The sequence below is a fragment of the Embiotoca jacksoni genome, unplaced genomic scaffold, assembly GCF_022577435.1.
Source record: "Embiotoca jacksoni isolate LCO1_2020_lvr unplaced genomic scaffold, fEmbJac1.0.p SCAF_1, whole genome shotgun sequence".
In the NCBI taxonomy this organism is placed as follows: Eukaryota; Metazoa; Chordata; class Actinopteri; family Embiotocidae; genus Embiotoca; species Embiotoca jacksoni.
This window is the reverse complement of record NW_027185229.1, coordinates 24,511,770-24,528,091: the sequence shown is the minus strand read 5'-3', so window position 1 is coordinate 24,528,091 and position 16,322 is coordinate 24,511,770. Positions and strand designations below refer to the sequence as shown.

Below are 16,322 nucleotides of genomic sequence, written 5' to 3'. Positions count from 1 at the left end.
TTTGTGCACAGATGTGCAACTGTGCGCTCATACAGTGTGTGAGTGTATGTGTGTCCCTGTGTTTGTACGCGTCTAATGCTATTGCTGCCACCGTGCTATGAGGAAGAGGGTGTCAGAGTAAAAATGGCACCTTATTACAGGGATCAGACTGCTGGAAGAATCTGCCTCAACAGGCCCAGATTACACTTCATATGAGAGTCTGCACTTCACCACCGGTAAACACACACAGACAAATTTCTACAAATACGGAGAAGCACAAATGCACCTGTGCACATCCAGAGGAAGCCACACTCAGCCTTGAGGCTCTTTCTCTCTGAATGAGGATTTTACTTTATCTTTTAATTCTACATTTTATAGGAAGCACGAGATGCAGCTAAATGCAAATGCTGCAGGAATGGTCCATCTTATGCGACCAGAGGTTGCCCCTCAAACATTTAGAAAAAAATCCTCTCCCATTTCACAGCAGCCTGGATTTGTTGGGAGAAAGAATGAGCTTAAAGGGAGCGGGGAGATTATCATGTTTTTGCCATAATCATTGTGCAATGTGAGAGAAATCCTCCATTCCAATCCCTTCATGACACAAATACACTGCGACCGTATGACTTTCGAAGACCTCTGAATGCGGGGCAACTACTTATGCTGTATTGTAGTATAAGACACGAGAAGCGGTAAATACTTGGCCTTTCAGCTGCTCGCCAAGCTGAAATATCCCTTTTTGTGTAAATTCCTCCCTGAAAAGACTGTGCTTGTCTGCTTAATGTGAAATATCAGTTCCCTCTGACATGTTTACTTAATCGAGGTGCTGTCAAATGAACATTTTAAAAAGGAGAAGAGAATGAGGCAGCTCTAAATGTTAAATTTCCAGTTTTGGATGCTTGGCGTACTGGTTGTGTCTGTGAGAGGAGCGAGGGAGGAAAAGGAGGAGGCTGATTTATGCCATGAATAAAGCATGACTTGTAAGTAAGAACACAAGCGGGTCCCTCCTGACTGTGCAGCCAGCCGGTGGGATCAGCAGGTTGACTGGTTTACATAAGGTCACCAGCAGGTGCTATAGCTGCTTACATATTTACACACTCCTGTGTGAATATGGATAATGGTAAACATGGACACAGACGTGCTGACACAGACATATTAACATGTCATATGGAATCAAAGACTATGCATCGACAAATACAAAACATGTGCTTGCATGTTAGACAATTACACTGTACAATCATGCATGCGTATGTGTTGAAATTACATTTACATATTACGTTTGAGACATGTGTAGTTAGCTCTAAAAAATGCTTACTCTCCGGGCACCTTACCGCCTTTTGGACTCGCCACATGAAAGTATTCATATGACTATTTTGACTCTTCTTTTTTTTTTTTTTAGTTTTTTTTTAGTTTTTAAAAAAATGTGTTATATTATATGTATTTTTTTTTTTTTTTTTAAGATATATGTTTCCAAGTGATTATGTGTACTTTGGCTGATGTAATATTCTACTCAGATCATTACTCCCAAACTACTGCAACTCCCAGACAAACAGAAGAAGAAGAAGCCCACTTCTTCCCGGACACAGATTCACTGTTTAGCCCACCAACAGTTTGAAATGAGAAACCTGTACCTGCCCACCACACCCGTCACTGACTGCTGGCTATTTCTGCTTCTAAAACTCTCTTCCAAACATCAGGTTTATTTTTAACCCTGCTGACTAAAAAAAGTTACACCGTTGTGCTGATGTCTACAGTATTTCCATTTATATTTAAATGTGAGGTCTGCGTACTTCATCTCTCAGTAGCCCGTTCTACACACCGAGTGGAGAAACTGAATAGTGGTGTTGATCTCAAGGGCTGCGAATATTGCAGCTCCACTCCGGCTGTCACTTCCAACAAGTCTTTAATCACGTTTCGCTGATCAATACACTTCGTCCCGCTCGTCACATTTCACTAAGGCAGGCTGTAAGTCATAATGACTGTGAATATCTGGCTTACACTCTCTGTTAAACAGAACTGTCAGTGTAAATCATATATATAAATTAATTCGACCAAACACACACACACACACACACACACACACACACACACACACACACACACACACACACACACACACACACACACACACACACGCAGGTTTCCAGCATTCTTAACACGGTGATGACACCTACCATCATAGGTCCCGCTCTCCAGTAGAAGTCCACTCTCCTCCAGGATCCTGAAGTCTCCAACACTGATGAAGTTATAGTCCACGCCCGGCACCTCCGCCTCGCGAGGAAGACGTGTGGTGCCTGGAAAACCAAAAAGAGAAGAAAAACACATACAATAAATATAGAGATACTAACATGTTTTTATATAAGATCATGGTGTAGACAAAAGTTGCAGTTAGGTGGAGATATTTGACATTTTCTGAGCTGGAGCTGTGTTCATCAGCCAAACTACAAACACTTTGAAGGTTTACACACAACAAAACCAAATTACTACCTTTCAGTTCCCATCTTAAAGTGCAGCAACAATATGTCTTTACATACTCATTATGAGTATGGTTGATTGACATTTGAATAAGAAGATGAGTTTAGCTCCAAATATATTTTTTTGCAAATCGAACCGACTAATTATTCCTGATTCTTAAAATAGAGAGAAATCAGTTTGTATCAGTGTTTTTGTGATCAATATCTGTGTAAGACTGAAGCACATTTTTCAGAAAGGAGGATGTCTCATTTTTGGAACGAAAATCCAAAAAGGCCTCGGTGCCATCCTGTGACAGATGGATAATTGATGACGGCCTGTAGAGCACTGAGGGGCATAATTCATTTAATCCTCTGTGAGTAACTGCAGCTTCTGCTAACAAGTTATTATTAGGAACTTCTTGATCTGTGCACTGGCTACAGCTAAGATTCAGAAAACAGCGGAGTAAATTAGACGTGAATTATGATGGAAGCGATGAGTTGTGTAACCTCCTGGTGTGGTTTAGGCTCACTCAGTACCATAGAGGGCAACATCAATGCAAGTGACACGAGGGGCACTGTAAGTGCAGATTTTGCTCTGGTGTTGAAGCCAAAGTCTATTTCAGAACTGATGGGAGTTTTTTTTTTTCTTCCGAGATGAATATCCACAAGGCACTAATGGACACCAAATAATTACATTAGCATGAGGATTATGTAAACTTTATTTCATGAATAAATAAGTAGGAATGTGTCACAATTGCACTCAAGGCTAGTGACAGGCCACCAAATTTCAATACTCCACAGAAATAACCATACTGAGCAAGAGGCAGGACAGCAGTAATTTATTGCTCGGGAGGCTGAACAAAGCAAACAACATGAACAAAATAAATCACCCTTTTATTGCACTTCATGGCAATATTTGTCACCTAAAATTACAGTCACCCATGTTTATGGAGTAAATACATTCGCCCGCTTGGTCTGGTAAATCCTTTCCAGGGTCGTGGGAAGGACATTGGGGTGAAGAGGAAGAGGAAGGCTAGAAAAAAAAAAAAAACCTGGGAGGGCATCACAACTAACATAAATAGTCATTTATATTCAGAATAACAGGCCATTTAAAATTCCAAATAAACCTGATTTCAATGTTGGAGGAAACCAGAGCATATTGAGCGGTCCTGCAACAGCATGAGAAGATACAACCAGAGACTACACAGAAAAGGTTAGCAGCTGAAGCCAGGAACGTCTTGCTGTGATACCAGTCACAAACAGACGATGTATCAGGATCACAGGGAGTTTAATGACTGAATATTCCTTCGCACACATGACTTCTGAGTACCTGAATTCAACTGCAACAAACAGTGGTATATTGTACTGTTTATAAACCGAGGGCATTTCTTATCTTTGATAGCAGTCCATTGAACTGAAATAACCCTCAGCATTTAAGCAGTCTAATACAACTATTGCGGAATCTCATTGAAAAAAAATTGTTGCATCTTCCAAGCATATTTGTAGAGTCTGCGCCAATTAGCTGTAAAAATGCTTTGTAGATTGTGGTGGCCTATAAGCAACTTAATGTTGCCATTTCCTTTTGTTTTTCCTCTCCTATATCTTCTCCCTAATTGGATTGCGACAGCCTCTCTGCAACCAAGGAGAGCAGTAAAAGCAGTTTGAAGAAAAAATACACATCCTTCTACAACCCGCCTTGATACTACAGTTCCTTCACCAAAAAGATGACATTGCATTGTGTGTGAGAATGCCAACCTCTGTTGCTTCTCATTACCAACTTGTCTGCCTGCCGGCGCTGGCTTTGGTCTCTCAAAAGTGTCCCCTGTAGCCCAATTACTTGAGCCACAGTTATGTACATGCCAAGAATCTCCCCGAGCTACCATTCTGGATGTCACACCAATATATACCATAAGCCTCCTACTGTGGATCAGTTGCCGGCCATATAATGAGGGCTCTCCGAGCTTTGAAGGCACGGCAGCAGAGTGAAAGCAGCAAATCTTTCAAAGTAAAACCGTGCAACATCTTGTCGTACTTTCCCGTTCAGCACCAGCATTGACACTTTTTAAATGCCTTCAAATAAACTACTGGAGACTGGTCTTTCAAAATAATATAAAAAAAAGAAGAGCTCCGTTTATGTTGAAAAGATGCAGTAGATAGGCTGCAGGTAATTGCCAGACAAAAGAAGAGTGTGGAAGCAGAGAGGCTTGATCAAAGAAAACAAAGATTTCCTGTCAATAAACACATTTTACATAGCAGGGGATGTATTGGTGTGGTGCATTGCTGGGATTGGAGAGACTGTTACAATAGTTTGACATTTTGAGAAATACGCTTATTCAATGTCTTGCTGAGAGTAAGGCAGATTGAATCTATAAACTCTGTTGTTGGCTCTGCTGAAAGGTGAGAAATCTGCCAACCAGCACCTCTATAAAGTGGAATGATTAACATATATATTATTTGTTGATAAAAATGTAAGTGTAAATGCCAAGAAATAAGCTAGTCCAGCTCATAACATGCTGTATAAAACATTTTAAACCAACAAGATATGAAAAGTGAGCTTCGTTTCTTAATTCGAAGCTGCTTTCCTTCCGTTTCCTTCCTGCATGCAAAGCTAAGCAGACCACCTGGTGCCTGTAGCTTTGCATTTACCATACAGACATAAGAATGGTATTGATCCTCAAAGTGATTGTGCATATTCCTATTCCTTTTATTTCATGGCCATGCACAGTGGTTGAACCAATGTGTTTACATGTGTCTCTGTTTGTCTCGGACTGAAACAAATTGTCACTTTAGTCTTGCAAGTTCTCACTGCTGAGACCTTTTTTTTTTTTTTTTTTTTTTTAAACGTCTGAACTGAAGAGGATGTCACTACGGGAACATCAGAGGTAGTCAGTCAGACGTGGCAAGCCATAAATTTAACATGGTAATTTTGTGCATAGTTTTATGATGGCACTTAAAAAAAAAAAAGAAAAAGAAAAGGGTGGCTTAGGGCTTTGATGCTGAAATGGCAAGAAAAAAAAGAGAGATCGAGTGACGAAAGAGGATCATTACAAATCCAAACACTTTTGGTCCCTTTGTGGAGTATGTGCTTTTAAAAAGACACTGAGGCAAGCTCTGTCTCACGGCTTATTGTTCTGATGCAATGCTGTAAAATGGCAAATATTAACAAGAAATACAAAGCAACTTGTATATTTATTCTTTACAATTACTATCTTATCCAAAAATAAACGGAGAGGGAAGAAAAAGAGCGGATTCAGCTGCTGAAATGGTTGCCATATTTGTTTAAGCAGGCAGAGATGTCACAGAGTACAGCTGTATGTTTCCATGGCGTATCATGATCTGTCCCTGTATTCCTGTGCATGTGCACCTGCACCAGTGCAGTGTGCAGATGTGTGAACAGGAGTGTGTGTGTGAGATGAAACTCTGTCTGCCAATCTCTGATCTCAGTGGGGAGTTGCGGGACTTCGTGTGACCCTAACCTCTGCCGTCCTCTTAGAAAAATCCTCCTCTTTTTGTCCTCTTCAGAGCACTCAAGAGCCTCCTCCAGCGTTTTTCTAAGAGTCCAAATGAGATGGAGCCCCTCCCAGTACGTGAAGGAGATTTGGGGATTTGCCACACACAGACAGTAAAGATCTTGCAATCTTTTTCCTCTCTGCTCCTCTTCATCCTTTGCAGACCAATCTCTTTTTTATTTTTCCATATTTCTCTTTAATATGAACCACCTTGTTTTGTGTTTCATACTCTGGCCTAAAAGTCTAAAATAATACTTTCATAATGGCTTCCAAAATGCTGCAGCTCAGCAGAATTGACCCTGTGAGTTTAATAGGACACACAAACAGAACAGCACAGATCAGTTGCAGTTTGTGTGAGACTACAGCAGTGTGCCGGTAGTTAAGTAAAGTGGACCATTGGCACAGTGACTGCTAATCCTCTTGCTGTCTGAATGATTGTCACACACATTTCTGGGCATAAATCCACCCTCAGATATTCTTGTCACATCAACTTGGGATGTTCAAAAATCATTCAGTGAATTGTTTTGGGTTTCAATTTGTAATTTTGTGATGCACCACTACTCCCCCAAACCTGCTTTGTATAACTTCAGGAGAAGTATTCATCTGCCACGATGAGAAAATGATTTCTCAAATTACAGTTTTGATTTAAAAAAAAAAATGAGGAGTCGAGCCTGCGCTTAACGGTTAGAGCAAAATAAGTGCAGTGAGAGCAGCTAGGAGATGAAGGGAGTTTTTTGTCGGTGAAAAGAAGCAAAGAAAAGCTCATTACTCAACTAACATATTGTCTTGTGGTTGCAGTGCATTGTGGTCGACTGCAGTGAATGTCAGCTCGGCTCCTTGTCTGCAGAAGTTTTGAATAGAAACGTATTAATTTACCTGGATTTTAAACTTGTGTGTGCTTTAAATATTACAAATATATGAATAATAATATGTGTAGCAACTATTCTGAATCAGGTGAAATGTTCTTAATCCAGCTGACATTCAAAGGAGAATACTTCAGGTAGCTGCATATATTTTACACTGAAACATTTGAATCTTTAAAACCTAAGAACTGTAGATTTATGTGATCATCTCATCTGTTTTAGCTGCTTATTAGTGATTGATTTAATATCTAAAGACAGATGAAACCAGGAAATAGAAACAAAATAAACAAGTAAAAATAAAAAGCCAGGCAAAGTGTAATTGAAACAGAGAAAGAGCAAGAGTGAAACAGAGAGGGTGAAGGAGGGGAGACTGAGAGCGAGCAAGTGAATGATGAAGGTGCTGTCACTGTGCGAGTCCTGGTCTCTTGCTCATTAAGACAGTAATTCAAGCAGGGGATTAGAGAGTCAGAGTCCTGCAATGAGTCCACTGGCTGCTGCTCCTGATGACCGGTGGTGAGGGCCATAAAAAGTGGTAGTTAATATCAGGTGACTGAGAGCAGTGTGTGTGTGTGTGTGTGTGTGTGTGTGTGTGTGTGTGTGTGTGTGTGTGTCTGTGTGTGTGTGAAGGATAGAGCAGGTGAAAATGAGAGGTAGCAGTGTTGGAAGAGAAAAACTCCATGATGATCAGCTTCTGTCCACCCACTGTAACTGACCCAAGATACTCCTAGTGGAACTGAGCTTTGACAAGAAAATTCAAGAAAATTCAACTTGAACTCGACTGCCCAGGAAACAACAAAGTTCAGAACATGACTGACAGGTATATGAAAGAGACAAGAGAGCAGAGATGCCGCTTCTTTGTGACAGTGCGATGCCTCAGAGTCTGTCATCGCCTCAGGAGCAGTCGCTCTGCATGTGACTAAAATGTTGACTATAAATTATGGCGTTCCTCTGAGCAGAGTCAGTATTCAGCAGGACGTGGGAAATATTTAGGCCAATATATCTGTGTGAACATCATCACAGTTTTAGGATTACAGATAATGCGTCAGTCGCATCTCCTGTTGATGCGGCATCGCTTCCGCATGTCATCTGGTGCTTTAAAAATGCTGCACTTCAAACATTGGGCAACATCAGTGTATCAGAGAGATTTTATAAATTCAGTCAGATATCTCACCCCTTGAATTAAATAGAAATGACTCTTTTTTTTTTTAAAGTTGATAATCATCTTTCTTTGTATTTAAATTGAGAATGTAAATTACAGTAGCAGCAGACAGACTAAATTTTATTCTAAAAAAAAAAAATCCTTTCAAGAAAATTATGTACAACAGTATTTCTAAATTTAGAGGCATTCACATCATTGTGGCAATATCCTGCGCTTCTGCAGCCCACTCAAACCTTAATAAGGATATTAATTTGCACCTTTGCTGTACTAACAGCCTTGTCTCTAATTTCCCTGCTTTCATTTAGAAAGAAATTACAACATTCAAGCTTATAAAACCTTTTGAATGATCTAAAATAAGGTTAGAAAATGCAGGGGCGTGAGGCGGAAAATGTGTTTTTCTTTTTCCTCTCAGCTCCTGGAAAGTGGCATTTTACCGAGGTAAGGTTTTTGCTTACCTGGCAAAAGCAGAGTCTACCTTGTTTGCCGAGTGCAAATACTGGCGACACCATGACACATTTCCTCACTTTGCAATAATTAGGGATAATATTTTACGCAGAATGTCTGCTGTCTATTAGATCAACTGTTGTTTTGCAATAGTAATATTTGACTTTATATACACTGCAATCGATGGACATGTGCGTTAAATATGAATTACTATGACACTGAAAACCCATACAGCTGCCATTCATCGCAGTGGTTCTTGGCAGTCCACAATACCAACCTTTTTATTTACTACTCCATTACTAATTTTAGCAAAGTATAATAGGTGGTGACGGCCTTGCCGAGTAGAATGTCAGAAAGGGTAAGCAGAGCAGCAGAGAGAAGAAAACAAAAGGCGGTTTATTTATGGAAAGAAGATTACTTTGATCATTCCGATGATACGGTACAAAAGTGAATAGGTTTCATGGGGGTTAGATACGTGTCCTTGGCCAGGTTGCTATGGTGCTATTGAAGTGTGTGTTTTGTATAGTGTGTGTGATAGAGAGGCTGTGAGTGAATGACAAGGCATGAGTTGGGTAAGGCCTGTGTAATGGAAAGGGAACACATTAATGCTGCTTCTTGTGTGATGGATTTCCGGCTCTGTGACGCATACAGAGCACCCTCGTTGTTTCCTATAAGGTGCTTCAGATAAAAACACACGTATGCACTGAGAGTGGGTTCTACTTTCCTGCTTTGCTTTGGGCTTGCAGGTAATGGTGAGTGTCGTGAATGAGGACTACGGTATACAAGCAGTCCTGCATGGGGTACTTACAGGGGATGGTGCGTAGGTAGAGGTTGTCTCGTATGATCTGCTGGAGCTTGTGGTCCAGTGAGCCCTTCTGAAACTGCAGACTGAGGTAGTGGCGCAGGTCCGTGTTCAATACTTTCCCTGCAACAACACAGGCAGAAGCATGAAGGGTCAATAAAAGCATGGCGGTCGCTCTCTCATAAGGGTTTATGTTTAAAAGGAAATCCATCCAAGTGGGACGTACTCTCACAAAGTGATCAATATTACAGAAGAGGATCAAACTGTGTTTCTACTTGACAAAACGGTTACCCTTTTATAGCACAGGTGTTTAATTTTCTAATATTTTCACAGATATTGAGTGTTTAATATCTTATCTTACCTTTCTCAGGGATTTTACAGAAATCAACCTAATTTTAAAATAGATATATTCAGTTAAATTCTATTCAAATCAATTTCATTTATTTCATATGGGGCAATGTAGAGGCAGCATTATTATGAAAACTTGGAATAAAGGTTACATAATGAGTACAAACTGGTAAACTAAAGGTATAATTACTAAATGAATGGTTGGTCATTTCACATTTTATTCCAGGGGTGTCAAACATACGGCCCGCGGGCCGCATCCGGCCCGCCAGGGGGTCCAGCTCGGCCCGCCGGATGACTTTGCTAAGTGTGAAAATTACAGAAAGACATAAATTGCATTTCTATGAGAATATGGAGGTTTATGAGTACAAACGTTTTGTAATTTTTTTAATCAATCCAGTAATTGCTTCAAAAACAGCGTAAATGCGATGTCTGCTCCGGAGGCAGCAGCGCTCGCTGCTTGCTTTGTGACGCGTTTGACGTCAAACGCGTCACAAAGCGAGGGGATCTGTAGAGGAGAGCCCAGGCAGATAAACAGTGGGCTGATGTCTGAGTTTTTGGTCTTCATGTTTCTAGTTTATTGTAGAAAGACCTTAAAATAGGGTTTATCATCCAAAAACCTTCACCAATGATTTAAACATAGAGAAATATTGTTGTTATGTATGCATTATTATGCTATGATTTTACTGGTCTGGCCCACTTGAGATCAAAGTGGGCAGTATGTGGCCCCTTAACTAAAATGAGTTTGACACCCCTGTTTTATTCTATGAAGGTGCAGTGCAGCTTTTAGCAGACAGGTTTAACAGGCCACTGGTAGCCAGTATTAAAACCATGACTACTCTACTCCAACATATTTTGCTCTAGGTTACTTGAAAGCACCTCCCTGACTGAATGAGGTCAAATCGTTGAAGCAATCACAAAGTCCTCTGGATACACTTAAAATTCACAGTGGAGGGGGTAAACACAAGGCGGCTATTTTAAGGTGCTGAACAGAGTATATATTCATGTATACAGTTTATGACCACCTGGTCTTTCTAGCCGAGAGCTTAAATCCTCGTTGATTCACCCTTTAATTCCAGCCTGATTGCTGACAGGAAATTGTAGCTAAATGGAGGAACAAAGGTTAAACTGAATTTTTTTCCTATGAACTCCACTTCAATTATTAAGGATGAAAGGTGATTTAGGGTACAAAGGAGGTTACAGAGGGATATTTGGCATTTGAGCAATAATAAAAATGTGCTGCGGAAATTGAGTGGCGAGCTAATATGTTTCTGATTGTTTTGCATTCGGTGATGCTTGCTTGTTGAAAATAGCCAGAACAAACTCGACTGGGCTCAATTCATCGTCATCACTGCCTTCATTCATCCATTGATCTGAAGCAACAAATCTGAATTCTAAACTGTTAAGTGACAGAAGATGGATGCCATGTTCACGCTCGACTGTCTTTACAGTTTCAACAACCGCACACAAGCCTCAAAAAACTTTTTCCCAAAGATGTGCAATGCCACAACCTCAAAAGTGAGACACCAGAGATTTTCATAAGAAAATCTGAAAAGATTTCGCTTTTGCTCTAAACTCCCAGAAGCCTTTGTAAGAACAAAGAAGGTTCATGCAAAGTTTGAGTCAGACGAAGACTTCAGAGTCGTCATACACAAGCAGGGAAAAAAAGTTTTTCTCTGAAAGAACATGATGAGGAGTTTGGAAAACAGGAAGGGAGCTTCAGTGTACGTCTGCCCTCAGCTTCCTCATCTCTCGACAGAAGAGGGAGTGTAGGCTTTGAAACAGTTTGACGACAGAGAAGTAATCATTTTTCTCTCCATTTCTCCCCCTATTCTGTCTCCATCTCCGTTTCCCTTTCTGCTGCGCAAACAGACCAAACTCTGCTTAGCATGACTCTGCTCCGCGTTGCAATGAACACCAATCAGCAGGATTATAGATGAGATCTTGCTTCTGTAGATGTACTGTACATACTAATATAGAGGGGAGATGTACTTGACTATGGAGGGGTGATAGAATAATGATGAGCTCTGGGAATATTTATATTTATGTGAGCTTTCTCAACCCTCAAATCCTCTTTTCCTCCCCGACTCGTGACAGAAACCAACACAGGCCATTATAGTGACAGCGCAGCGATCCTATTATTTTGTGTTCTAAACTACTCTTGCTCCAAGTTTGGGAGGCTGCATCAAAATGCCCCTCATGTCCACAGGCATTGCTGCCATCTGATGCTGTTTTAGGAGTAGTCATCCCAGCGGGCCTAGTTTTTCAGAATAAAGGTTGCATGATCTCCGTCTGCCTCTCCAAAGAAGGCTGCATCACAGCTGGTCGAGCAGACAAACAGACTGAGACTGGGCAACCAAGGCCCAGTGTGGAAACTTCATCTCAAAACTGTCCCAGAATAACCTTTTCGTTCAAATGCAGTTGGCACACAAGGGATTTAACGGGGAAGCAAGGCTGTTTCAACAAACTACATGTGCTCAATATGCTCTCTGAAAGCTAGTGGCGTATACAACCAAGCTTCAAGTCTGTTAAAGAGCTTTATCTTTAGGGCAAGGCATGTCCAACATTTGGCATTTAAACTTGCACTATATAAGATACACTCAACATCACTAATCTATTGTTATCCTACATTTTCCTAAGCCTTGTACCAACTATGACATGGCAGTTGGCTTTTCATTGATGTTCAGAAGGTACTGAGGTGTAGTACACGCTGCCAATATGGCAAAAATAATAGTGTAAACAGAAAAGATAAGTGAAACCTATCAAATGGGTAAAAGCTGCTTTTTTCCTTTGTCTTATCTCTTGACATCTCTGACTTGCCCAAATTCAGGTTCCCCCGAGTCTCAGACTCAGAAAAGAGCCATGAAAGGGTACGAAATTTACACCTGCCACGCTAGATTATGATTTCTTTGAAAGTATATCCTTTGAATGGCTTCGGTAGGTTTTTACAATGTCTCTCTCTCTGGATTTTTCCTTTGAATTTTTTCCCTGGAGTGTCATCCACTTCATTTTCTTCCTGCAGGGCTGGGACATTTTCTTTTTTTAGCTATTTGGCTTGTCTTCAAACATCATTGATGTGGAGGACCTGTGAGGCCCATTGAGACTTTTCATGTAAAAAATATTGGACTCTAAAAATCAGTCTTGGTCTTTTTCACTATTGTTCAAATCTCCCTGTGCACAGGCCAATTAAATCAGATATTTCTATGCATATGGAACCCTTAATTGTTGGCTAACTGTGCATTTGTGATGATGAAACTCTGTCTTTAGATGATGAAAGAATTATATCATCTCCTTGCAGTACAGTGAAGGTCTTGCAGACAATAAATGATCAATAGCCAGCTGTCCTCAACATTACATGTTTGTAAGCTGCAAAGTGTGAATGTGTCTGACTTGCAGAACAGTCGAGTTTGCACGGTCACACACACACTTCCGTGGATAAATAAAGCAAAAGAAGAATGCGTACACTGACACACACACACGCACACACGCACACACACACACACACACACACACACACACACACACACACACACACACACACACACACACACACACACACACAAACAAACATACTGCTCTGATCTGTTCATTGCAGTACAAGTACAGTGCGGTCTTTGTGGCTTCCTGGGTCCTGTCAGAGTCTGTTAGTGAGGTCGTCCCATCACAGAGGTTCCTCATTCCTCCTCCCCACAGATAACACTGCTATTGTAGAAGGCCTCATTTTTCTGTGACGGGGGTTCAAAGAGCTCCATTGTACCCCATCAGCCAGCCACTCATTTCTCTGCAGCCAGCCAAGAAGATGAACATACTGTACGGTTACTGTCTTCTAACAAAATAAATAATAAAAAGGAGAATTTTGTTTCATTTCTGTCCATTTTTTTTCTTCAAAATTATCTTCTCTTTTTTCTCAACTTTTACAAATTCATTTCACTACTGCTGTCATTGTGATGGCACAAAATTGGACCTAATTTATTTCCCGTCTGTTACATCATGATGTGTAATCTCAGTCATATATAATCATGTATAATAAGATGTTGCTTTACACCACACACTCCTCCTGAAGATCCTCTCCTCTCCTCTCCTCTCCTCTGCTACCTTATAATTCTTGCATGAAGTGAGGGCAGGAGATGTGTCAGAAAAGAGCAAGGTCACCCACGGGAATCCTCCAGCGCCGTGTTGCCATTTCACCTTGCATCAGCAGAACGCCTCCTCTCAAAAACTGGAGGCTCCAAAAAAAAAAAAAATCTGCACTTACTCTGTAGTGATGTAGCGGTGCCTGGCACATCGAGTGAAGCAACAGACTGTTAACATCCTCACTTAGTCCAACACCTCACTCAGAAGCCACAGAATTAGATTAACACTTGAAGCGCAAGACATAACTCTCTTTCACACACACACACGCACATGTCATGCATCTGTTTGAGGAGATTTGTTTAGTCACTGAATTGGAAATTCTAGTCTACATATTAAAGAAGATTCATTCACTGTGAAAATGATTATGTAAGAGTGGCAAAACTTTATGTCACTTTTAAACTGAAGTAATGTGATAAGCAATATAGTAATAAGGGGAATCTAGAATTTCTGACACATTGGTGATAATATTACATGAGAGAAATTTTAATTTACTTTGATAAGTTAATTTGTGATACAGTGGGATGTAATTTGTTGGTGGAACTTTTTCTCGGTCTGCGTTATTTACCTCTAGATCAGTCAGTTATTTTCTATATTCCCGAGAAGTCCGGCTTAAAAAGAGGCTTACATTTCTGTTGTCAGTTAAAATGTTTGAAATTCCGATATTACTTTATGCTATACTGCAGATGAAAATCTGTTTTATTTATCAAACGGCACATTTCAATTATTATTTATTTCTGATGTAATCACTGACTTGAAATTTCAACGTTTTCTGATGAGACAAGACAAGACAATTTATGCCCAAAGAATATCTTAAGGAATAGGTCAACATCTTGAGAAATAAAAGCTGTTTTGCTTTTCTCACCCAGAGATGAATGAGGATGATAGACACCTCTCTCTGTAAGATTAAGATGAAGCCACCACCAGCAGCCTGTTAGCTAAGCTTGGCACAAAGACTGGAAATATGCCAGGCAACAAATTCAATCGTCACCTCAAATGCTAATTAAAACATTACTTCTTGTTTGTTTAATCCACAGAAACCACAACCGCAAGTTGTAGAAGGCCTCACAGGGAGTTAGAATATGTCTTTTTTCTCCTGAAGCAGTGACTTTCCTCTGTTTACCATCCAGAGAGGAGCGTGGCATCAAACATCTCACTGAACTCTCCACAACAGGCCGAATATGTCTCGAAATCTCAGGCCACTCCTTTAAAGTGCATGATTGTGTAAAGAAAATATTTTTTTCCTCTTGATAGAAATTTGAGCAAATGCTTGGTGCCTATTGCAACATTTCACTCTGACACATCTTTCTCCAGGCATGTGGACGTCCACTGGGAGGTCATTATCCCTGTTGTTTGACTGTCACTTAATTAACCGTCCCCTGAATTAGGAATATATCCTCAGGTCTGAAGCTGATACCTTCCTAAGTGCACTGGGTCGTCTCAGAGAGAGGCCAAAGGTAGGAATACCGAGGAAGACATATGATGCCACAAGGTCCACATGTACACCAGGAGTGTGTATGCAAAAGACTGTCATCGTTGTTTCCCTGCATGTAATACATTTATTAGACTGAATTCCCTCCTTTCTTTTTTCTCTCCAATATATACACATGGGGCTTCCAGGCAGTTGCTGCAGTACAATAGACAGTCTGCTTTAACCCAAAGATCTGCACTGTGTAATGAATGGATCATTTTTTGGAAATAGCAGATCAGTCAGACTTTGCTTTATTAAAGGAACCTGAAATGATGATCTGAACAGCAGGGCAATATTTTGTCAGCACTTTTTTAAGTCTGCTACAAATCACAACTGCACAAATCGTTTTCTGATCTGACACCACTGTCGTAGACATTCATTGTGTTTATGCATAAAAAACTAATTATTTTAAAATCACGTGGAGATCTGGAAATTTCCAAAGAAATTAAATATGTCAAGCTGATTGGTGGGGAAATGTGTTTAAAAAGATTAAAAATCAACATTATATACTTAAGTTTCAATTAGAGCTGGATTAAAAGAAGAAAAACTAGATACATTTATCAGCTGTGATTCCCTTTAATCAGGGGTCTCCAACCTTCTTACCACTGAGAGCTACTTTGACAAAATGAAAGTGAACAAGAGCTTCTCGTGATTAGTAACATTTATTCACACGGCTGAGCTCCACCCAAACGAGCTGAATAAGCTTTTTTTTTATGTGAACAATAACAAATTGATACTCAGCACAAACATTTTGAATCATGACAGCTTAAATTCAACAGCATGTGCATGCTTTTTTTCTGTATGCATTTCTTTATGTTTTTTAATTGAAGGCGCGGAGGTGGGGGGTGGGGAAGGGGTAATTTTCTGTATAATTACAAAGATGTTCCCTAAATGCATAGTTTCATCTTCGATTGGGATCCCTTTCGGAGAGCTACTCAGAAACAGGTGGGGAGCTACTGGTAGCTCTCGAACAACAGGTTGGGGACCCGTGTTTTAGAGTATAATGCTTGGACATTTTGGGAAATATGCTTACTCACTGAAATCTAGATGAAAAGATAATAGAGTAATTATGACACTGGAATCAGCGACCTATTAACTTCACTTAGCACTAAAACTGGAAACAGGGCAAAAACAGCTAGCCTGACTCTGTTTATGGATTATATCTTGAC

At 40.3% G+C, this 16,322-nt stretch overlaps 1 protein-coding gene across 3 annotated transcripts in view; it reads right to left on the bottom strand.

Moving 5' to 3' along the window:
• LOC138198119 (membrane-associated guanylate kinase, WW and PDZ domain-containing protein 3) overlaps positions 1–16,322 on the bottom strand; it is a 116,588-nt gene that overhangs the window by 28,206 nt on the left and 72,060 nt on the right. For all 3 annotated transcript variants that reach the window (XM_069149342.1, XM_069149325.1, XM_069149335.1), the window contains 2 exons: positions 9,213–9,329; positions 2,151–2,270 (listed from right to left, as the gene is read on the bottom strand). In XM_069149342.1, coding sequence (XP_069005443.1) covers positions 2,151–2,270; positions 9,213–9,329 — 237 coding nt within the window. The remainder of the gene's footprint in view (positions 1–2,150; positions 2,271–9,212; positions 9,330–16,322) is intronic.